The sequence below is a fragment of the Lagopus muta genome, chromosome 3 (genome assembly GCF_023343835.1).
Source record: "Lagopus muta isolate bLagMut1 chromosome 3, bLagMut1 primary, whole genome shotgun sequence".
Taxonomy (NCBI): domain Eukaryota; kingdom Metazoa; phylum Chordata; class Aves; order Galliformes; family Phasianidae; genus Lagopus; species Lagopus muta.
Window position 1 is genome coordinate 5,594,755 of NC_064435.1, and position 24,817 is coordinate 5,619,571.

At 39.1% G+C, this 24,817-nt stretch overlaps 1 protein-coding gene across 3 annotated transcripts in view; it reads left to right on the top strand.

Annotated features, from left to right (window-relative positions):
- COL22A1 (collagen type XXII alpha 1 chain) overlaps positions 1–24,817 on the top strand; it is a 226,658-nt gene that overhangs the window by 118,538 nt on the left and 83,303 nt on the right. For all 3 annotated transcript variants that reach the window (XM_048938956.1, XM_048938958.1, XM_048938957.1), the window contains 9 exons: positions 258–311; positions 5,891–5,944; positions 8,037–8,081; positions 11,989–12,042; positions 13,853–13,906; positions 15,275–15,310; positions 16,297–16,326; positions 16,924–16,977; positions 17,691–17,744. In XM_048938956.1, coding sequence (XP_048794913.1) covers positions 258–311; positions 5,891–5,944; positions 8,037–8,081; positions 11,989–12,042; positions 13,853–13,906; positions 15,275–15,310; positions 16,297–16,326; positions 16,924–16,977; positions 17,691–17,744 — 435 coding nt within the window. The remainder of the gene's footprint in view (positions 1–257; positions 312–5,890; positions 5,945–8,036; positions 8,082–11,988; positions 12,043–13,852; positions 13,907–15,274; positions 15,311–16,296; positions 16,327–16,923; positions 16,978–17,690; positions 17,745–24,817) is intronic.

The window sequence follows — 24,817 nt, forward strand, 5'->3', positions numbered from 1 at the left end:
TGTAGTTGGTGTGAGCTGTTTACTACTTACAGAACCCATTTCTTGCTATTTAAGAGGCTGGGTTTGAAAAATGCATGAATAGCCACTTCAGTTTTCAACTTGTTTCTTCTAGCTTTTTTTTTTTTTTTTTCCAAAGAAAGCACAAAGTAGATTTTCAAATCTCTGCATAATGGTACTCAGGACTGTGGATGGAGTTTCCATTCCTAAAGCTGTAAATAACGACTGTTCTAGTCCCAGAATATTGCTGTTATTTACAGGGCGAACCAGGACAACCAGGAGCATTTGGATTGCCTGGGCCAGCAGGTCCAAAGGTAGGCTTGCCATTTCTTCTTTACATGGGTAAGTGTATCTTTTACACTGACTTTTTATATATGTGGATTGCTTGGGTAATTGTCTTTTTCTTTGTGACTCCTTTGTTTTCATTGGTGAATGTACAAGCTCAAAATGCTCGTTTCTATCAAGACATATGATAGCATACCAGACACTAGGTATGGCATATAAAGAGAATACCTCTTATTTGATCAACAGTATAGCTGGAGAAGTTGAAGAGAGCACATTTTGTTTCATGTTTCCAATAAATGTTCTCAACTTTGGCAAAGATTCAGGTGAGAATTATTGTCACTGCTCTGCAACTGGAAAAATAAAATCATGGTAGATCCTAGCCTGGATAATTACATTTCTATCCATTATGGGAGTTTCACTATGCACCAGTAGACAGTGGCAAAATGTCACAGAACTTGAGCCATCCATTATATTACTGCATCAAACAATGTGCTTCTGAATGAGCATTCGGTGAGGCTTGGCTTGCCATCAGAAAAGTGCCTAAGCTTTGAAGCCCTTCACATGAGCAATGCTTTGTCCTCTTTCCAAAATCTCAGCTCTCCTTGCCTCCCTGGTTAGTGAGAGGATAACTAACCAGCAGCTACTTTCATCTGTCTTCATAAAACAAAAAGAAGATGGCTCATTACACTGATGAGTGTTTTTCTTAGGGACGTTATGCACAGCAAGCTCAGTTCAGCCTATGAAAGGTGAGGCAAGGATAATAGATTGGTTGCTCAGACTTCCTTGATCCAGTTCTGCTCCCATACCTGCAAAGGTGTTTGAGTGTCACATCTTTCTGGAAGAGCTATCTGGCTAACTAAACCTCCTGTTGATTTCACTTATAGCATTGTTCTCAAGTAGGAGTTAAATGCCTGAACACCATTCTAGATGTCATCCTGATGGTCATCTGGCTCTGTCTGAGAGGACTCCATGAAGCAGTTTATTCACATAGATCCTTCTGGGTGTCTCATGTACAGAGGCTCCTTCTCCAAAATGTCTAGTTTTCATTGAGGGAAATGTTCATCATTTCCTTAAGTCTCATTAGGAGGGTATCAGAAATAATGGTGTATTTGTGGACTAGTGGAAATACTTGGCAGCCATCCCATGGTTCTCTGCAGGAATTGTATTGCTATCAGCAACATGAAGGGTTTGATTGTGGAAGTGGCATGGCAGCATGTTCAGCAGGGGATAGATGACATCTGTAAAGCAAGGCTGGGCTGAGTGTGAAGGAACTCTGGATGTTGTTTTGCCCTTCAGTGGAATTAGGAAGTAGATGAAATGATGGGATTCATCACTCAGAAATGACTATCAGCTGCATATCATCTATTATATAATAAACAAATATGTGTTTTCTCTATGCCCTGCATATTTTCCCATAGTGGAATTAAAAGCCAGTAGGCTGTACAGTGCCCTGTTTCCTTGTGTTGTGAAGTCCCTCACTCTTGCTTTACAAAGCTTTTAAAATCAAGCTAAATTGAGTCTATTATCTATAGCTCCAGAAGGGCTTGATTCTGGAAAAAACTCCATATTTCCCACAAGGTGAAATAATGAGACAATCTGAGAGTAAGTTCAGCATTATGAGCTGGGCAGGATAGATGTTGATAGGTGTTGACCTATCAACATCTATCCTGTTTGATTTAGACACTGCCAAGTGCTTCCAGGGAAGAGGTGAGCTTGGCTATCCCCAGCCTCTAAGCTACAGTAGCTAAATATAAAATGACTGTGTGCTTTCATAGTGACTTTTACTTATTTTAACGGATGCACTGACTACATGTGATGTCCTTGAGCTGGATCCTGGCCTGAACTATTTTAAGCAGTAATGCACGTTTTGTTGACAGGACTTTAAAATTAAAAATATGAATCAACATTCCTTTGTAAAGCCCAGCTTCCTTGCTCCTGCGGAATGGATTGTATAGAGATGGGTAGAGTTAGTATTAGAAAGGTCATATCTCCAATTGCTGTTGTAATGATTACATTTTGCCTGATCACTTATTTTCATTTTAAATCATCAGCATCAATACAGTGGGTTCATGCTCTCCCCCAAGCTCCATGGAGGGCTACCTTGCAGTTTTCTCTGGTGATTTGGGATGTGCTCCTTCCAAGTCAGTCATGTTCATTTCCATTAAGGCGGTCAAGTGCAGCAGTGCTCAGAAACTGTACATGCACCCTAGGAGGTTGAGCACCCTGTTTATCTGCTTGGCTGAATGATTTCCAGTCTTTTGCCTCAATAGCAATTGCCAGCAATTTCTTCTAAGGAGGTGCAGGTTTTACAGACCTCATTAATTATGTGATGAAATTTCCAATAGCACAGAAAGGAATCCTGCAGACTTCTGGTAATAGGACTTCAATCCCCAGAGGTACCCTAAATGGATGATTAGGGTACACATATGGATTACAGGAATGAAATGCCCTTGATAAGTCATCTCTGGCTTTTACAGCTTTTGCTGCTCAATGAAGTCTTCAAGGTAGATTGTTTCTGGCTCAGTGTCTTCATCATGAAAATTATTTTCTTCACTCTCCAAGCTATGTGGGTAAACTTCAGTGCTCACCAAAATGGATATTTGATCTTGCTGGCTGCAATTGGGTGGAAGCAAAGAAGAGCTCTCAGCACTTGCCTTGTGCTGATCAGGGTCAGAATGTGGTTATAGAAGATGCTGTGGTAGACTGGGATGGAAAGAAATATCCATTGTTCAGTGGAGAAGCCTCTCACGTAAATACATGGGAGCCAGAAAGATACTGAAATGGAATAAGTGGGTTCAAAGTAAAAAGAGTACAGTACAACCCCTTCATGATATGGCATTGTAGCAGTTAAACAAAGCTTGAATTGTTGAGACGACCCTTTAGCTTTTCCAATCCTGTGGCAAATACCCAATTTTCCCTCTTTTTTTTTCCCCTACATCTTTAATAAAAGGTTAAAGAGATTTTCTCATGGCTGTCATTGCTGCAGAACTGACATAGACCTAGCATTGCTATCTGAACTGACAGATATCTGCACTTAATAGAAAAACAGATGGAGAAGAAAAAATAAGTATTTGAAGTTTTAAGTATTAAGTAAGGTTTTAATTTTGACAAATTTCCTCATTCTTGTTCACTTCAGCTGTCGAAGGTCTCACACTTCTCTGGTTTACCAGACATGATCTCAGCACAGGCCTTGAGTGGGATCAGCAAGTCTTCCCAGACAAATCCACTTTCTCTATCTATAACTTTTGCTGACTGTTATAACCATGATTTATGTAACAGTCTGAGTTGGATGTTGATAATGTGGACAACTAATAGCAGGCTTTTGTTTCCCGAGAGGTTTTACCTGAAATTTGATAGTATTATTTTTCTGCATTCTGAGGACAGATTAAGCATGTGCCTGCTCTTTCTCTGCTCTTAGAGAACTTCCACAGCTGACACTGCAGAGGTCCTCAGGTGCCGGATGATGTAGAGGTCTCAGAGCCAACTTTGATTGTGCGTATACTCAGCTCTTGTTAACTTGTTTGTGAATCTCCCCAGGACTCTGTGGCATGGTTGGTTTCCATGAACACGCGTTCAATTCTTTTAAAACTGGGCTGATGAACTGCTCACAAGCTTCAGGGCACGGTTTCCTCTGTTTTAAAGAACAAAGTCCTCTGTGGCAAAAGGAGGGGACAGTTTTGGCAATGCTTTGCTTAAAACAGTTGTGAGAAGCTTGCCAACTACAGTTCAGCCAGCCTGCCAGGTTTGTGCTTAACAACTGTTGCAAATGAGATTGTCATTTGGACTAAGGCAAATTGTAAACAGTGGTGCAGCATGAACAGCCTCCAGAACACTTGTGTTGGGACAAAAAAGCCCCATTTCTGCTAACAGTTCATTGAAGACAAGGACTGTGTTTTTAAATCTTTTTTTTTTTTTTTTTTAATTTAAATATATATATTTTAATAAGAAACATCCACCAATAAGAAATGCAGAAATAATTTTAAAATGCAATCCCGATCTGTTTCAAAGCCCTATCCAATGCAGCAATCCAGAGCTGAAATTAACCAGATGGGTGATGTAAAAAGAAGGAAAGTCAGATAAGAAGCAAGATAATTGGCCAGGAATATGATGTAAGAAGCCAACCAAGAAAGCCTTGGCTACCTTGTCAGGCCAAGGCTGTCACCACAAGTTTGTTCAGAGGGCCGATCCTATTCATCTGGGGATCCAGACCATTAACAGGTGTTGAAGGGCACATCAAAGCAATGAGTAAGAGTGCTTTCTATTTAATTTTACCATCTCAAGGAAGAAAATCAGTGCACAACCAGCTGAAGAACTTTTGAAACACCTCTGATACTCTTGCGTTTCTCTTATCTACAGTGAAGATGTAGTCTATTTTGCCTTTGGGAATATAGAATCATGGTACAGCCTAGAATGGAATGGACCTTGATCATAAGATCCAAACTTTTGTGTGAAGAAGGAACCTAGATGATGCTATCTGACTGGATGTTGTGTTGAGGGACATGGTTTAGTGGGAGCTATTGGTAATAGGTGAACGGTTGGACTGGATGATCTTTTAGGTCTTTTCCAACCTTGGTGATTCTATGATTCTATGATTCTATGATTCTATGATTCTATCTAGCGCCCTGTCCAGTCATGATTGAAAACCTCCATGATGGTGATCCTACCATATTCCTCGGGAGATTGCTCTAGTGATTCATTGTTCTCACTGCAAAAAAAAATTCTCTCTTACATCAAAGTAAAACCTTTTTTTTTTTGTAGCTAGTACACAGTTTCCCCTTTTCGTCTTCTCCATATGTCTCTTTCTGAAAAGAGAGCCTTGGTATTCTTTGTAGCCACCCTTTAAATACTGGAATAGTGTGATGAGGTACCTCTGAGCCTTCTCTACTCCATGGTTACAAGACTGCTTCAGTCTTTCCTCATGGTTCACGTTCTCCAGACCTTTGATCAAGTCTGTGGTTCTCTTCCTTTGAACCATTTGTGCATCTTTTATGAATTGCTGGGACCAGAACTGGACACAGTACTGCAGGTTTTGTCGAACAGGATATGATTTGCCTTCAGTGATGCAGCTGACTCATGTTCAGTTTGTTGTCTACCAGGGCACCATGGTCCCTTTCAGTAACAAAGATCCTAGCCTGTACAGGGTTCTGTTGTGCCATTGCAGGTGCAGGACTTTTCTCTTGTTAGTGTAGTCATGTAGTTGTTTCTTGCCTGCTCTTTCTGCCTGCCAGGTCTTTCCATAAAATGTCTTTCCCTTTTAATGGGACCACCTCACCACCCAGTTTAGTAAGTGTTTTACCTCTGAAATGACCTCGAGAGGAAGCTTCATGTGATAGTTTGCCTTTGTAGGGCAATACTGAAAGCAGAAGAGTAAAACTTGCTATTGCCTGTTTGTATTGCAGTAGGGACAGCAAAAAACAGTAGGGTGCCACTTTGGGTAAGTAGATGAAAAGTCAAGTGCTACTCTGTATATTAGTGCTGAGACAGTCAGGAAGTCTCAACAGATTTCTATAAATCAAGAAGTATGTTACATTTCTGAATAAGTGTTTTTTTTCCTTAGTCTTCTATGTGAAGATGTTTGTTATTTTACTTTATCTCAATTCTTTGCCAGGGATCTGAGGGAAAACAGGGTCCCCCGGGTATTAAAGGCTACGTAGGAGCACCGGTAAGTTATAATTATTATTAAGTTTTTGATACTCTAGAAACTTTATCCAGTTTTTCAGTATGTTCTGCCCACTATTTTTTTTTTTTTTAATTAACCTGCATATTGTGTATCTGACCTCTTACCTGTACTGTGCCCAAATTGTAACACTTTCTTGACTTTATTGAGTTTCTTCTGACTTCTTTAAATGAGATCTGTACCTAGAGAATTGTCAGTAATAATGACTTGATTACCAAGATAACAGCTGGGAATTTTGTGATACTCCCACTGTAATGCAATTGCTTTGGTCTGTGTTGATGCACCATTTATATGGTGCTTGAAAACTTCATCATAACACCAAACAGAAACACCAATTGTCAGCAAATTTCCAATCATATTTTCAAAACTGTCAGTAAGCAACACTTCAGGCTCATGGGACAAACTTGCCTTGAATGAGTGGACAGCAATACCAAAATAAATCATGTTGTCCCTGTCTTGTGGTCTCACCTTTCTAATTACACAAGCAGTCTTAAAGCAGGTGTTGCAAAGACTGATAGGAGTTTTTGGTTTTTAATAACCTGGCTATACATCAATGCGCTTTAATGGCATACCAGACATGTTCACATACTGGAAGATTTCCCTGTACCAGCCAAGGTCTTTCTTTAAAACTCACTACAAAGAGGCCCAACATGTTCAGAATAGCGTGGGCACTTTTGTCTTTGCACAGGTGCATGCAGCTTCGCTGTAGAGCTGAACTCAGTTTAGCCTGAAGAAAATGACATGAATACAGTTCAGGCATTACCTCATTACCTGCCCATGCTGCACATTCTTGAAACATGAATGAGATAAATGGACAAAGATCTGAGAATATTCACCTGCTCCTTGACTTTCCTTTATGTATGAGAAGCAAAGCATCTGCATGTAGTACACTGTCACTAGAGGCTGTGTTCATCTCCATCATCAGACTGACATTTGGCTTGAGTTGGGGAGCAACAAGGCTGCAATCATCCACACAGTGTATATGAGGGTCCCATGGTTATTGCTGCATTAAAAGAGCCATGTTTAAAACCTCACCTCATCTGTTTTTTGGAAATAGTGTGGTTATTGCTTTGCAGTATGGAAGCAGTGCATGCTCATTTCAGGTCATTAGAGATAGACAGGACTGTGCAGTTAGCTCACAGTCAGGCATAGCATGAAATCTGAATATCATAATAGTTAGATAAGTTATCCTATGGAACAAATAATTCCAGACAGATAGTTCTCATTAGCTTGGAGTTCAGTCTTCAGTGTAGTGTAAAGTTTAAAAATAAATATATTATAATAAGTGATTTAAGCTTCAGCAGTTTTAGAAAGGTCACTACTGACTGAGCGTATTTGTCTGCCTGTGTTGTCTGCCATTAGCTGATTGCACAGTTGCTACAAAATAGATGGTGCTTCCTGTGCCAAGAGAGAGTGAAATCCATTCCTGCCCATTGAGTTGATCTCCAGTGTTCGCATTGCTGTCATTCATCAAACCAATCTCCAGCAAATTATTCTGATGTACCAGGGAGGAGATGAATTATACCATCCAGTTGAACTCCAGCACTGGTTTTTCACAGTGCACAAATACACTTTGTTCTCCAGGACAGGGATTATTTAGCAGTTGTTGATTCTCAGAGGTACCTGCTGTCTGTCTAGCTACTGCATCCAAAACCACCAGGAATGGGCATTCTTCCTTGTTTATGCAATAGGTTTTTCCAGCAGTACTGTCTTTTACCTAAGTTCTCATTGTTTGCGAGCAATATGAAAAATGCTCAGCGCTGGATGGTTTCCAGATCATCTGCAGCTGTGATGTGTTCCCTGTCCCTCCACATTGCTGCTGGCAGGAGGATTAGGTGTCTGGGAACAATTGCAGAGTTGCAGCAACATATTATTACACATGGTCTTGGGACCACAGGTCATCCTCGCTCTGTGAATCTTCTTAGACCATGCTTGTGGCCAACTCTAAGGACTGGTAACACAGTAAATGTCCTTGAGGGTTACTTGAATAGATTGTGCAGACATCCATTGATTTGGTGACTAACTGGAGGAATTATGTGTCTTCTTGCATATAATCTCTTTTTCCTCTTATTTCTAGGGTTTACAAGGAGAAAGAGGAGAAAAGGGAACACGAGGAGACAAGGTATTCCTTCTGCATACTTCAAAAAGCCACACTATTCTTTACCTTTGTCCTTTAGGCCAGCAGATCTGAAGGGTAATGATGGAGAGTTTCTTAACTGCTCTGCACCTTCTAATACTGTCCACAAACAGCCTCCCATGAGAGTGCAGGAGGAGTTTGCAGATCTTTGCTGTCTACTAAGCTTACATTTAGATCTGTGTGTAGCTGGGGAGAGAGGAAAAGAGAGGAAGATTCGGATGATAGGAGTTAGTGGGGTGTCCACACTGTGCACAGTGTGATCTCTAAAGTAAGTCTTCATCCAGCATTTCTCTGTCTCACTGTAGTTTCTGAAATTATACAACGTCTACATTTCTGTATTCTCTCATCACTATAAGCTCAGTTTTTTATGAGTACAAGGTAGTTTCTCTATTAAGAGCTTAGTCCAACAAGTGCTGCTTCCAATTTCCTGCCCTCTTCTGTCTGGAATTAGTGGTTTTACACAGCATAGGATTCTCTGGGATTTGAACTACAGTGGTTTAAGGAAAGAAATGAAGCACCTATTATACCCACAGTGTGCATTTAGAAGGAGAGCCAGGCAGACACAGAGTTTTTCATTATTTCAGTTTGCTCATCATGTTTGGAGAGATCTCAGATATGCCCACATTTTGCTGCAGATCTGCCAGCTACTGCTCAAAGTTTCTTAGATATAACACTGCCAGGAGAAATGGGTGCTGGGCAGATCCTGCTCTGAAAAACGATGGGACATATGGCACAACCATGCTCTCAGCCCAGCCAAAGTTGTCCATCTTTTCCTCCAGGCAGGACTGGCTTGGTATGTTGTGTATAGTTTCCTCTGCTGCTTTTCTGGAGGTGAAGTTGTCTAATCTGCTGGAATATTTGGTTCCCAGAAGGAAATCCATCTTTCTGACATCACTATGATGGGAGAGGAAGCTGGAGCTGTGTGTGGGCTGATGACTGATTAAACTAAAGAAAGATTGAAGTGCAAAAGAGATGAATTAGGTTTTGTTTCATTACAAAGATATGAACAAACAGTGATTGTTTTTTTACTCTCCTTTTCCTGTATTTTTTTCTATTCTTTTTCCTGAAGCAGACAGATCTCTGCTACAGCAATTGTGCTTTGATTTTTTTCTTGACTCTAATGCTCTTCTCAGAGCACCCACTGCCATTACTTTAACTTTCACCAACTGCTATTGCTGCAGAAAACAGTGGGCGTTGATGTGGCGGGCCAAATATTTCCCTGTCTGCTCTTCAGTCTGTAATTTGAAGACTGACACCTACGCAACCTGTGTTTCTTCTCTGCCTGAGAAGAAGAGTGTTTATTGCATCACACAAAAGTGCTAACCCATGCACTGAGTATTGGTCTATTCATAGAATCTCACAGAATCATTAAGATTGAAAAAGACCACTAAAATCATCTAGTCTAACCATCAACCCATCCCCATCATGCCCTCTAACTCATGTCCCTCAGTGCCACAGCTACCTTAGTATGTCTAATATGACAAAAGACCTAACATCCCATAGTAGTATCCCAACTTGCCATTGTGTTCTTATATCCTATGACCCCTAATGAAAATACTGAGGTTTTATAGTGAGGCTCCCAAACCCAGAACTGTTGGTTACATCTGCACTTCAGGAGACCCGCTGCATAAAGGAAGTGACAGCTCACATCTTTTTGTGTCCAGTGGGCTCACTGTGGACTTCCATAGAATTCTGTTTTCAATATATCAGTGCACACTGTTGCATCAGTTTCTTTCAGCAAGGGAAGGAAAGTGAGTGCCAAAGTGAAAATTTGAGAATAAATCTTTTGGAGATTTTTTTTTTCTTTTCAGGAAAAATATACTTTATCTAAATGGCCTTTTTCAAAGAAAGAAAAAAGTAATATACAGTAACAATTTTTTTTTTCTGAAGAAACATTGGAACGCACAGTTCTTTGGAACAGTTACAAACACCTCTAGTGTTTGCATTTGTATAAATAATACATTTGCCTTTCCCAGTTACTAGCAGTAGGAATATTGACTCTTTTCTGTTTTGGCAGATGAATGAGCATGTGTGAAGTACTCACTGCTGCAGTGTATTGATGCTAAGACATTCTCTTGAGGATAGAGTGCTCATTTTGTCAGCAACCCACCAGATTGTCATTTCCTGCAAGTCTCAGATTCAGGATGCTCACAGTTCAGTTAGGCATTGCAAATGTTTTTGTGAACTTGGAAACTACTGCCCCAGTATCAAGTAGGTCTGGATATCTTACAGTGGTTTTTCAGCTGCTTTTTGTAGGGTTTCTCTGCAATTTAACTCCCTGAGTGCATCTTTTTGAAATAACCTTTTGTTACGAGGCTGGTTGATTGTCTAAAGGGAGAAAATGAATCAATTGATTTGCAAATCCATTTCTGAATGCTGAATTAAGGCAGACTTCAAATTAAATCCAATGCAAATAATAACAAAGGTCTGATAGACTTACTGTGGGATATTGATAAGAATTAAATATTTCAGAAAGTAAAACAAAAAACAAAAAACAAACACAAAAAAAAGCGAAGTTAATACTCTGCTCTCTGCTGTTACTCCTTGTTTACAGTTTGTTTTTACATGTACTTTTATGTTAGCACTAGCTGTGTGTGCATCATTTGATCATTTGAATTCAGCAGCACGTGCAGGATTGAAGCAAAAAGTGTTATGTTTACAGAGATTTGAGCAATTACGCAGTAAGAGAAAGACCCTATTCAAAGAGTTTTAAACTGAAGTGGCTCCATGGGAAAGGGGCACAATCTCTAAGGAAAAATAAGTTTAATGAGAGCATGGGATCTTGTCATCATTTATCTTGAGAACCTGCTTTATAAAATATGAAATGTGTGTATTAAGTTTGACTATGGGGGTACAGTAGAGGTCAGGATTAGAATTCAAAATGGTCCCTAAGATGTAATACAGCAGAGCTGAAGTTGACAGAAGAGTAAAACAGAAGAGTAGTCTACAAATTGTGAAATAATCTTTCTTCTCAGAGGTAGCCTCAGCTGAGCTCAGCTTCAGGCATCCAGTTACAGTGCAGGCATGGGAAAATTGAATAATGCCCAAATAAGAGAAGCAAAAATGATAAGAGGTCTGAAAAATATGCCCTTTAAGAAAAGTTGAAAGTATTGAGGTTGTTTAGTCTGGGGTTTGAAGTTCTAAGGGGAAGTTTTCTAAGTCTGCAGATACATAAAAGGCCATTGTAAAGATGAAGGGAACAGCCTGTTCCTTCTCTCCAGGGGGCTTAGGAAAGAAGTACTTGTTTGAAACAGTAGCAAGAAAACTCAAGTTTAGATGTAGGGTAAAAAATATATCTACGGGTATTGAAAGTAAAGTAGTGGAATAAATTGCCTGTGGACTTTAGGGGACTGTACATCTCAGAAAGCATGTTAGAACAGATTAATTAATTCCTCAGGTTAAGGAAAACAAAGGCGAAAAATAAAGCATTTATCTGTCTAAAAGTGACCTGTTGCTGCATTGTGGCTTCATTATTTTTGTTAGAGATGTTCCAGATTGATATTCTCCTGGTACAATTTATCTGGTTTACATGAACTTGGCTCAGCAGGCAGAGGACGGATGCCCAGGTGGAGATCTGGCATACAACCACTTCTCATCTCAAAATTCACATCTCAGATACCCGATGCTGAGTTTTCTAGACAGACAAGTAGCAACACTTAGCAAAGTTATAAGGGATAAAAGTTTATTAATCACTACACTTGGCTCACCTCATTTCTGGATGCTCCCAGCAATTTTGTGGAGTACAATTCTTCAGGCATTTTCTCTATTGGGATTCTATGAATTGCTCTTCTTGTATCTTTATGCTTGAAAGGAATAACGTAGATGGCTCTTGTAGAACACTGGTCCAAACATCATAGATTTGTTATAATGGTTCTTTCTCATCCTCCTCCAGGGAGAACGAGGTTTAGATGGGTTCCCAGGAAAGCCAGGTGTGGAAGGAAAACAGGTAAATCCTCAACTGGAGGCTTTTCTTTGGAGTGAGCACAAGTTGCTTTAAATCTGTGAGCTGTACTGGACAACTGGTGAGTTATGGCAGGACTCTTGCATCTGCAGTTTTTAGAATCCTTATCCTAAGGCTCTGTGTTGGCACACTTTGATGTTCCTTATTATTTTTTCCTCCCTTTTTCTTTTTCTCTTTTTCCCTTATTTTACTTTTTTACACCTTTTCTTCTTTTTCTGTTTTTCTTTTTTCCTGTTTTTTTTTCTTCTTCTATTTTCTCTTTTCCTTTTCTCTTTCCATTTTTATTTTTTCATTTATTTATTTATTTATTTCCTTCTCTTTAAGAATTAATTTATAACACAATATGCATTTAAAAGTGCCTGTGCTTGGAACACAACAGGGTAGAAGTCTGTCTGAATTTTCATTAAAGACTTATGGAAGCATACATAAAAATGACTTTTATAAAGTTGTGGATTTTTTCCACCCACAACTCAAAAGGAGGAGAACTGGATTTAATGTGTTTGATTTCTTTTCAGTATAAAATCTTGGAACTATTTGCATTTTTGAAACAAGATAAAACTGGAAAGATATTCTATAAAGTCAGTACACTTCCACTGATTAGAGAGATAATGCTCTGTCTGTATCTAAAACTACTATCCATACATCCCACAAGATGTTTTCATTACTCAGAGTACTATACCTAATGATAGACATTCTTATGGAACTTCTGATCTAAAAAGCAGAGGATGGAGTAGGAAGAAAAGACTAAAATGGGTTGTGATTTGGCAAAAGTCATGCAGCTATTGTTGTCACCCTTGAGCCTAGTACATCTGCATTCTAGTCACTATCCGTCACTGCTCCCTCTGTGTAAAGGGTCATTTGAATGCATGTTTTCTCATTTGCAGAAGTTGAGAAGCTGCCTAACTACTTTGCTTTTGCTCCTTTGGAAATCAGAGGATCGATTTGATTTGGTTAGGAAGTCATTTTGCTTCCTGTTCAGATTATTAAGATGGCAAGCTATAGTGTCGTAAACAATCCTAGCCTCTAAACTACACCTTCCTTTCTGCGAGGCCATAGAGATTATCATGCTACTTTTTTTTTTTTTTCTTTTTTTTTTTTTTCTGTTTCTCTGTGGGAGGTTTGATCATTAATCATCACTTTCTCTCTGCTCTGTTCCTCAGCCATGTTTTATCCTATACTATGAAGTATTTCTCACATTAGTGTTTATCACTATCCTTATAAGATGGAAATGTTTCCTGTTGTGAGATGTGGCACTGCAATCTCAATGAACTATGTTCACTGTGCCCATTGCGTTGTTCACAAAACTGCACTTGCAACAAATGTGGATGAAGCAAGAAATTGCAGAAGGATGTAAAGGTGGATGCTGATGTTTACTGCTTCTCAGGAACAATTTCTCCAGCTGACAGCCTATTACAGAAGTTGCGTTATTCTGAAGCTTTTCTGCCTTTTTCATGTCTTGACACTTAGCAGTGGGCAAATCTTCAAGCCTGCACTTTATCCTAAATTTTTGACACTGATATACTCCTTGATGTGCAATCCTCTTCAACCAGCTGGAATTGGAGGGCTGTTATCATGCTTGCCATGGCATCTCCATCCTTATTCCCCTTCTTGTCTATGTAGTAGAGACAAAGCAGTCTTGTGTGCATTAGCTTATACTGCTGTGCAGTTGGACATAGCTGATTGTAGTGTTAACATCCAAACCTGCAACCTTCTGTTTCCCCAGTACTTTAAGGGAAACTGCAATTGATGTATGGTGCATGTAAAACAAAGTTTTTTTTTCTTTTTTTTTTCCTAGGGTCCTGCTGGCAGCCCAGGCCCTCCAGGTGGCAGTGGGCCCAAAGGAGAAAAGGTGAGTTGGGGTGGCATGCATGGAAGAGGTTTGAAGACACATTTATTACTTCCTCCATGAGCCCCAGTGCTGGAAATATCAGGGCTGTCAGCTTCTTCTTTCATTTGTGTGTAAGTGAAACTTGTATAGAAATAATTGTGTAACTTTTCTGATATTGCGTCAGTCAGACATAGGCGTAAGTGAGGGGTAAAACAGATCTGGTTATAGCTCTGCTGCTCAAGGCTTAACCTTCTTTGTGGAAGTAAAATAACTTCATTATTTTGCAGGGTTACTAAAGTTTCCAGGACAACCTTATCTTTTCCTTCTTGCTCATGCTGGCATGTTTTTGATATTCCCTATTTCTTTAGCATAAATAAGAAGATATGCCTAGCTCTGGGTTTTATTTCTCCTTTTCTCATCCAAGTAGTGAGCCTTACCCAAGAATACAGACATCAAAATGAATCCAATTACTTTCTGATTCATATTCAGAAGGTCTAAGTGAGGTTTCAGAAGGAGAGCTTATCCATGGGTTGGTCTTGATGATCTTGAAGGTCTCCTCAACCAAGTGATTCTCTGATTTTCTTATTCTGTGGAGTTAACAAGAGATAGGAAGATATTTGTGCTTCAGCATGAGTGAAGCAAAGAACAATCTTGATTCATAAGTCTTTGTCCTTATCTCTTTTGTGGCTGCATCTGGCTCTTCCAGAAAATGTTTAGCTCCTTGCTCCATTTTCATTGTAGATTATGTATGCCTCTTCATGCTGTGGACCTTCTTTAGAATAAATAACCAATAGTAATTAAACTTGTCTTAAGAAAAGAGAAAAGAAAATGAATGGTATGTTGGGTCAAGCAGAGACTTACATAAATAATGAAGAAATAGAGTGTGAAAGGAAGCTAAGTGATCATTTTTGCATTGGACTGTACCTAAAGTAGAGGAGATACTTTCTGGAGTCTTAGTCTTAAAGCATGATAAATAGTGGGCTCTGCTGGAGACGAACTGCTGGAACAAATTGTTAGCCTGGGTGGCAGTAAATCATGCAGAGTGGATGTAGCATCTCAGTGCTAAAGCAAATTCTTATAACGTCATTCTGCACTGTAAAAATGACTTGAGGAAAAAGGCACCATTTTAAGGCAGTATTACTGAAACTGATGTATGTCAATGATTATAGTAACAGAAGACAATCAGTTCCTGCTTGTATTCATATGCAGAGTGGAGAAAAGTTAAATGGGGTTGCATATTCGTATCTATCAACTCTGGGATGGTACAGAAATTGGAAAAAGCTGAGAGGTCTGCTTTTGCTCTATGTTATGTTTTGTGTTATGTTGTGCTTTGTCTTACCTTACTTTTTTTTTTTCTTTTCTTTTTCATTTTTGTTTTTTTTCCTGCAGGGTGAACCAGGGCTCCCCGGATTGCCAGGGTCTTCAGTAAGATTTTTGTTTTTGTTATCTTAATCAAATATTGTAAGCTTTATTGTGTGAAAATAGAAGATGGGAGATGGGAATTTGAAGGCTCTCTTAAATGCAATATTCTTAAATGGATTTAAAAAAGTGAAATTTATGCCAGTTAAGATTTATGAAGATAAGTTAAATAAGGAGATGTGCTGCCAATAATTTTGGGAGATTTTGAAGTGTGAAGATGAGGACTTGAAAAGAAAGCATCACCTCAGGTACATCTGATAAAGCAATGCTGTGACATGACTGTGAGTTTTCCATGATGGTCACAGAGCCACTGCCGACAAAAGTGGAAAAGAGAGCAAACTGAGAACATAAGGAGAGGCTGATCTTTGCTGTGGCACAAGCTTAACGTGCTTTTAAGCATCCCTTTCTCTTCAGTGATGCCTTCAGTGAAACCAAAAGTATCGTTAGCAGGGGCACAAGATGTCTAGAGTTAATTTCCAAGTGCATGGAGAAAGAAAATACACAGAAAAGTATGCAGAGGAGAGGTTTAAGACTGATTTCTGCAGGGAATGGTAACAAAGCTTTTGGGGTACATCCATTTTGCTTTCCAAAAAATGGATTAAAAGTTAGGAAATAGTCCTTCAGGTCTATTGGTGGAAAACATTAAAACAGCCACTGAGACCAGTAACACTGAATATAAAATTGTGCCAATGAAGAACTGAGATGACTGACAGCTGTCTGTCACAGCCACTTTGGTTGCATTGAGGTGTGCTTACTAACTAGTTTATGTTGATGAGATAATGAACTATCTTACTGCTTATACAGCCACACAAATCCTGTCACAGACAGCTGAGCGAGCAAACCCTGATTTGCTTGAATAGAATATATCCCTCCAGCATGAACACTGGGGAATGATGAGAGGAGAATAATACACTGTGTGGGACAGTCATACTCCAACCTTCTTTGTTGTCTTTTTCAGTTTTCCTTTTGATGACTCTACATTTTTATTACAGGTACCTTCTGAAGGCCTGAAAGGAGAGCAAGTAAGAGAGATTTGATATCTGTGCATCCATTGCAAAGGTGTTTTATGTGCTTCAACTACCTGTTAGATTAGATTTTGCTTTAAAATGGCATTTCAAAATTAAGGTGGATAGAAGCATTGTCAGAGAATCAAGAAACAAGTTAACATATAGTGGGGACTATAAACTTAAACGAGAGGGAAAAGGGTAATGTCCTTTTGAAGTGCAGTGAATCTAACATGAGTGACAAGTGTAAGTTGGAAAGATTGAGCCATGCAATTCTTTAAAATTTGGACAGTGTTAATATAAAAGTTAAACTGCATTTGGAATATCCAGGGAAGCCCAGTGTCTTTGTTAACTTACAACCTTTAAGGAAGAGAGAGTCATGGTTAAATGATGACTAGGCATCGATGGATCATTCTGCATGCACTGCAATCAGTGCTGGTAATTCAAGTAGCTAAGAATTAAATCAGCTATCAGCTGGTCCCTGTACTGCTGCTTTGGGAACAATGAGGAAAGGGGTGGTGTAGGTCCTGTACAGCTTACCTGTATGAGAACTATGCCCACATGATTTTTTCTGCCAGTATTTTAATACTTTATTTTCTTAACTTCTTTCTGCAGGGAGAGCCTGGCCCACGAGGACCTCAAGGCCAACCTGGACTTCCTGGACTCCCAGTAAGGAATTTCTCTTACTGCTTACAGTCCTCAGAATCTGAAACTCAGACTGATGTGAGGCATATATGCACAACATTATACATTACCCATTACTAAGGTCTTACACATTGCCCACAGTTTTCTTCACCAGAAAAACCTGTAAGCTGTCATAGACTAATGATCAAAGAATGGTTGCTGCAAAGTGGTTGGCTTTATGCCACAATGTCCCAGCTATAATAAGAGGTGGGTATGTGTGTTTGTATCTCAGCAAGGAATACAACACAGTATTTGCAATAATTTAGGCACACCTGCATTCTTTTTACTTATTTATGTCTTCCGGGTACGTTTTATAACACAGCTATGTGGTAAAATTCACATTATACTGCTGCCTGATTTGCACACACTCTGCATTTCCTCACTTTTTAATTTTTCCTTGTGTTACACTGTTGATTGGTTTTATAAAATTGATGGTGTTGTGAAGGTTTACTTAGGTAAATCTGATTTTGATTATGTGATTTAAACATTGTTGTGTACTTTGTATTTAATCAAGGAATTGTCATTTTTCTGTATCCCATTTTCTTATTCTCTTCCTCTCACAGGACAACATAACTATCAGATAAGTGTTGTCTAAGTGTCATGCAGTAACTGTAGCCCAGCATTATTAGGAAACAGTTTAAAAGTTCGTTAGTTTTTCTTACTTGCTTAACCTTCTAAAAATACTTTTACTTTTAAAGGGAGAGGCTGGTCTAGAGGGCAAGCCTGGAGTCCCAGGTTTACCAGGTCAAAGGGTGAGTTGCTCTTTTAATTTAATGTTAAGTCTCAGTAGGCCAGGGACAGCAGCATTCAGTAAGAATTGGTATTTTGACTCATTTTATGTATACTTTTCCATTTATTTAAGGATCCTTGAAGCCTGGATCCTTTTTCCTATTTCTTCTTTATGGTCCAGCAACATTCAGTACCTCTTGGATTCTACAAACTGTATTGCAATGCCCTGTTGCCCTGGGAAATTTTCTTCCTTGTCCTTTGCTCTCCTGTCTTTGTCTCTGCTCCGTGCTGTCAAGATGATTCTTACTCCTCTTTCCCATGGGATCCTATGTTAATTATATTGATGTTTATCAGAGGTAGAATTAATGGAAACTTTATTTTCTAAAGGAATATTCCTAAGCCACACTCAGCCACATGGTTAGTCTTTAAAAAACAAAGCAAAATATTTTCTATAGAAAAAGCAGTGACTAATTAGAAAAAATAAAAATCTGCTGGAAATATATTTTGAGCACTGACAAATATCACTTTGTGCCATGCTTATTGAATGTAAAATCTGACAGAATTTCCTGTGGAAGTCTCATAGAAGCTATTTTTCAACTTGCCAAGCCTGGGAAAATGACCTACAAAATCACCTCATTTTAGGTGGAAAATGGATTGGAAGAGTCTTAAAAAAGCTTTAATTCCTAAAAATGTTGAAATAGAGTCCTGCTGCAAGTGAAACTTGGAGTAGTATCACCCCTATTAAGATATGAATCTGAATGTGGAACCACTAAGAAGATGGACAAGTTGAAATTTCAGAGAAATGCTGTTGTCTTGGAAATGAACTCCAAAGATGCTTAGAATGCATATTACAAAGTGAAGCCATTCTGTTTTTGTTTCACCTTGAAAACACTAATGTGAGTATGGGAAGGCAGAGGACAATACAACTTTGGCATACATTTTTTAGTAGATGGTTTTCTGCAGACTTCCAGTTGAGTTGCTTGATATTGAATTGAACTGTACGCTAGGCTTTTTGAGAATCTTTTGCTGGAGAAGATGATGCTTGCAGTCTTCATGTTAATGCTACAGTGGAAAAGGTCATTTACTTGCTTTTTTGTAGTTTTCCAGTGTTTAGAAAATATCAGCTTATGCCTTTTGCAAATAACTTTGCTGTGCTTTACTTATGAGTTGACAAGCTCTGATTTGGCGTGGTTTTAAAGCCTGCTGTGAAACACTGCTTTTCAAATAAGATTAATAGAACACATTAGCTGAGTAAAGGACAGTGATCTGTCAGGGTCTGCCACACAATACAAAATGCTCCTGCTAATGATCATTTGATTAGAGATGTCATTTGATACACACTGAGTTTGAATGTTTCCCTGACTGTGTTGTGTCTAGCTGGTTACTTTTCCTGAGGGTCCTTATTATTCACCAACCATCTTAGGTGATAGATATTATTTTTAATTAAAAACCACTATTCAATGATTAAATATCTGAGCTGAATCAAAACCTTGAGGTTGGTAGAGCTACATGGGTAACCTACAGATGTGGGAAAGAGACCTGATTAGCAGATGCTGCTGAGTCATCATTAACATAGCTCTTGCTTAAGCATGGATCCAGGCATTGATTACCATCTCTCTTAAATTTGGCTGCAAGAACAAGTATTTCTCTAAAAAAACTGTAGTACTTAAAATGCCATGAACAGAAATATTAGCAAGTATCTATTCAAGTCTGTTTTTAAATGACTGGGTGTGAGGTAAAGGCTGGCTCTGAAGCCACAGCGCCATGAGGATGTGGTCACAACGCTGCAGTTTGGTTGTGAGTCCAGCCCTGTTGCAAGACATTAGTCACATCTCTCCATCTCTGTGTCTGCTGTAAATAGTGGCAGGTGTGTATGGTTAGATAACAGTGTGAGCACAATGAGCACACCAAACAGAACTAAAGCAGTAGTGACAGTATGAGTTTAATTCTAACCGTGTTTCACAGCACAGTTTTGAGTCATGCCAAGAAGCAATCTCCCCCAAATGTCTCTATGTGATAAAGTGACATCCTTCTTTGTGAAAGGGAAAGTTTGTCTGTACAAACATAAATATCTGTGATCTTTGCACTTGTCCTGGCCCATTGTATTTGCTAATGTAGTGTAGCCTTTCATGTTCTGGTGAGGACAGAAAGTCAGAAACATCCAATGGCAGATTTGGGTCTCCTTTCCAGTGTTGTTAGTAGATCTTGTGTTGAACAGATGAAACTCACTATCTACTTGGCTGATCCTTCTGCTGCTTCATGTGGGTGGAATTTTATACAGGTGGGGTTTCAGGATTTGATGTTACACCAGTTTATATATCTTGAAAATTTCATTCTTGAGGGACTATATAACTGTTCTGCATTATTATCTTGTAACATAATAGACAGATTACAGTGCAAAGGTAAATTCCAGCTTCTGATCTGCTTGACTTCAGGACCCTATCAAGTAACATGCTGCAAAGAGCAGCTAATGTAGAACAGTTACTGTTTTGCAGTATGGTTCAACTTCAGCTTGGCCATATGGTCCACAGTTGAGATTTAGATAAAAATGATGCGCACACACACAGGTCTTCTGTCCTGATACGTATTGTACATACAAACTTCTGTTGGAGTTCTTAGAAGGCTGCAACATTTCAGTTAGCTGCAGTGCAACTGACATCGGCTACTTATGGACTAAAAATGTTTGGAACAATTTTATAGGGGAGTGTGTGCCTCATAAGACAGTCCACTGGAAGTGGAAGTTTTTGAGGTCTGTGGAGACAAAGCCATTGTTGGTTGATGTCAGAAATATGATGCTGGGGCTACCTACACAGCGTAAATGAAATTTCACAGTAGATGACATACTGTTCCAAATATCCTAATGATAGTCTGGCCAACAAGAGCAGAGTCATAATTTTCAGAAAGATTTCTAAGAAAAAAGGAAGCATGATATTCTTTTGGCATGAACTTTGGTTCCAGTTACTGCTGAAGAAATAAAAGAATATGTGGGTTAGCATAGTTGGCAGTAAACAAGGCACATTATTTACAGAGACACCATTTGTTTTATAGGAAAGGAAGTGGGGGATTAATTTCTTAAAATGATTATTGCAAACTTAGTCTTTCATATAAAGGCACTTATTGTGCATTTTGTCCAAAATAAGACTTTTCCAATCACCCCTGCTTAGACTGTACAATTCTTAGAGCATCTGCAGAATGTTCTGCTTACATTTCACATGAACGTGACTGAATAACTGGGGGGGGGAGGGGAGGGGTTGAACACTGGTCATCAGGGCCTCTGTTGGCCCAGGGCTTCTGACCAGGGTAATGCTTATCTTTTGCATTTGGTGCCTCACCGCCAAATAAGGATTGCAGCCTATGGACTCCAAGAACTTTACATTGGCTCCTCCATGCAACATAGAGCAACACTGTGCTCTTTCAGAAGCTGTGGACATCTAATCAGGATGCTCACAGCTGCTCTTGAAAGCACAGAGGTAACTAGTGAGTCCTAGAAAGTGTTCCTGAAGGCTGGAATCACTGTTCTGCAGGAAGATGCAGTCTGAGACAGTGGGGGCTGTCTCTGAAGTAGATTCTACTGGACTTTAGAGAGAAGTTGTTCCCAAGCTGACCTATAGGTATGATTGATTATCTTCATATTGCTTTATTTAGAAAAATTAAGCAGGAAGTGCAGGAGGTGTTATGGTCTAAAAAAAAAGCTTATGTTATTGCAGCAATCTGATTGCCAAATTTATCAGAAGCTCACCTTGCTGTATATGAACCTCTTCCGCCTGCAGCTCATTCCTAGGAGCCTGTAATAATGCACGCTTCCAGACATAGATCTTCAACGCAGAAGATAGTAGGAGGGCTACACACAGTGGCAACATGCTAAGAAGGTTGCATAGGTTGGAAAGACAAATCACCATTTGTACATTTAAAAGCACTTCTCCACTAGTCTGGTTTAGTTGCAGGTCTTGAAGTCTTTTATGGATACAAAAGAATTCTGTGTAATCCCCTCGGTATCACTGCTGAACTGCTAATCTGATAATTCACTTTTATCTTCCAATCTTGTCCTGAGAGGAAGAGACAACAATTCCAACCTAAACCACACAACTGAATTTTGTTCTTTTTATTGGACAGCTGCTTCCAAGTGCCTGGCACCTGAGGTCTATATTTTGACAACAATACCCTCATATTGGTTGCACGCAGTGCAAAGAACAAAGCATCGCTCTTCTCATCCATCCCTAAGATCATTCAGTGACAGTACTCTTTCCCTGATTTTACTAAAATTGTCTGAAAAAAAAGGGAGGCAGAACACTGAGAGTCTGGATTCATTTTAGTTCTTCTTCTTTTTTTCTCCTCTCTTTCTTTCTTCTTCCTGAGAAATGGAAGAGAGTTTGAAGTACTCTGATTCTGCTTCAAAGTCTTTTCACACATCTTATTGTTAGAAATAATGGAAATAATCCTAACCTTTCTTGCATGACAGACACAAAAGGTGCTTATCTGATAGGCTCGTGGAAAGCACACAGACCTTAGTGTAATCTAGACTAAACACAGGGTTCTTCTGAAGTGTGCTCCAAATAAATGTAGAGAAAAAAGTTCAGCCCACTGAAATGGTGCAAATTCATTCAAGAGATTGAAATGTTGATAAACAAACCAAGAGAAAACACTTACTTATCCTAGAAGAGTACTTTCCATTTAAGTGTGAGGTAGCAGCTACCTAGACCGACTTTGGATGTGATGCATTGCACCTAGTTTTCTGAATTTGTATTGTCAGAATTTTCCCATGCTCAAAGAATGGTGAAAAACACTAAAAAATACAAGTCTCATAGAATAGTAAGGATGGTCTTGTGGGAAAAAAAAAAAAAATTCTTGATGGAAAATATGTTTTAAAAATTGTACTCTTTAATGAATTTCCTTATCTATGATTAAGACTTCACTGTACCTGAATCAGACTGATAAGTAATTCCACCTTTTTCGACTTGGTGCACAAGATAATTTGTGCAGAGTCAAGCATAGAATGGGAGTTGGTTGGATGTCAAAACAGAGATAACGTAAAAAATATACTGCCAGATCCTTCTTTCATGAGTGAATTTTGAAGTTCAGGATCGTATTTTGTCAGGCTGGAGGCAATAGAAACTAGTGCAGCTCCAAGGGTGAATTACCTAAGGGGGTCTTCTGTGTCTTTAATTCAACTGTCATGTTTCAGCATGTTTTCTTGTGCCGGGGTCCACATCCCCTGAATGTTTATCCCTGAAATCAGAGCAGCACAAAGAGCTTATCAGCCTTCTTGACTCTTTACAACCAGATTAACAAGGCTGAGTCTCAGTAAGCGCTACATATTTGTTTTACAGTTTAGTCTGAAGGGTTCTGTTAAAACTGGGGATTACTGGGTTCAGGGCATACCCTCTGCCCAGAAGAGAGGTTGAAAGTTTTATCACTGTTAGCTGTAATGTAGGAGATAAATTTCCTAGATCTCTGGGGGCTACTGAACTCTTCTTTATGTTTTGATAGCAGGACGGAAAAACAGGTATTAGACTTTCCCCTTCTTGACCTCCCTTTCTCTTCTTTAGGTGAGTTGTTGCCTATGATATTCCTGTTCTGGCTTCTCATAATATGAATTGAGAAAGAAAGTGCTGATAGCGCATCTCCCCCTGGAGATACCAACATTAGGGAGATAATCCAGAAGAAAAACAGTTTGCCCAGCAAACAAGGCAGACTTTTTGGAAAGAGGCAGTTCAAAGGTGTGACTTCTCTTAATGTCCAGTAGTCCTAATGGTTTTTATTTCTCTTTATTATAGCAGTTCCATGTAATCACCCACATGCTGGCTATCCCCAATGGTATTTGCATTCTCAAGCCATGAAGATGCTCTTGATTCTTAATTTATTGCCTATGTTCAGTGCATATGGAACCTGTAAAAGGTGTCTTTGGGGAGTTCAACTATTGGTTACCACTGCTGTTTATATACAGGTAAAGGAACATGACTGAAAGCATAATCCTATCATCTAACCTAGCATTTATGCTAGCAGTTATATTAATTCACAGTTAAGGTTCCTTCTATGTATTTGGTACCAAAAGGTTGGGGCCAAATCTCAGTGATAACCATGCTATGAGAATATACAGCTGTTTAGGGTATTGCATAGCAAGAGAAGAAACAGGCTAGAGCCTTTCCCAGTTTCCCTCCTAGCAGTGTGAAGCTAACAATTCCCCTTGTTTCTATGTCTTCTGTATGACAGTTTCCAAAGCTTAGTTGTGTTTATATGTATTTGGGGGTGCTTGAACTGTTCAGGTGATTTTGCCTTCCCCATGTGAAGTTCAGCAGCACAGAAGTAAAAATTAGGTAAATGAATAGTAAGAAGGAAGAAAGGATTGATGGTGTAGATTAAATCCAAAAATAAACTGCAACTGTCATTGAGGTAAACACATTTCCAATAAAGCACATTTTTAACTGTGCTATTATTCAAATTGCTGATGAAGACAAATAACATATTTCATATAGTAGAAGGTAGATGTTCTTACACACTTAGCTGATTCTTGCCGTAAGTAACAGAGCATAATTGCTAGTTTTCTCTGTCATATTATTAGGTGATGTGACATTTCACTGAGCATTGCTCTCATAGGTATAATTTCGCCCAGCAAGTATTTTTGTACTTTCCAGACAGGCTGTAATACTATGGAGTAACTCTGTTGTAGTTTGATTTTGGCTAACCTCTGAGCAGCCAAAATGTTCTCTTCACAATGGGAAATTACACTCTCAGTCTCTGTGTCAATATAATTATATGCTGCTGAAAGGGATTTCTTGGTGTTTTGAAAAGTAGCAAAGTTTTTCAGTGTTATACTCAAGAAAAGGATAGGCTCCTTTCACATCTGTTATTGCTGCTGCAGATTAGTGTGCCTGGCCAATGTGTGGAAACAGAGCAGCTAGTATATACTTATCCCAGGAGGCAAAATTTGTCCTTCCTCCCTTTCTCAGCTTTTAAGAACACCTCAGGAAGAAGCTGTAGCTTCTACTCGTTCCTCAGCTTCCCCAAATAATTTTATCATATGGGACCAGGTTTTTGAAATGCGGCATAACTAGACAAAGCACAACTAGACAATGCTCTTAAGTTATAAAGTCATTGA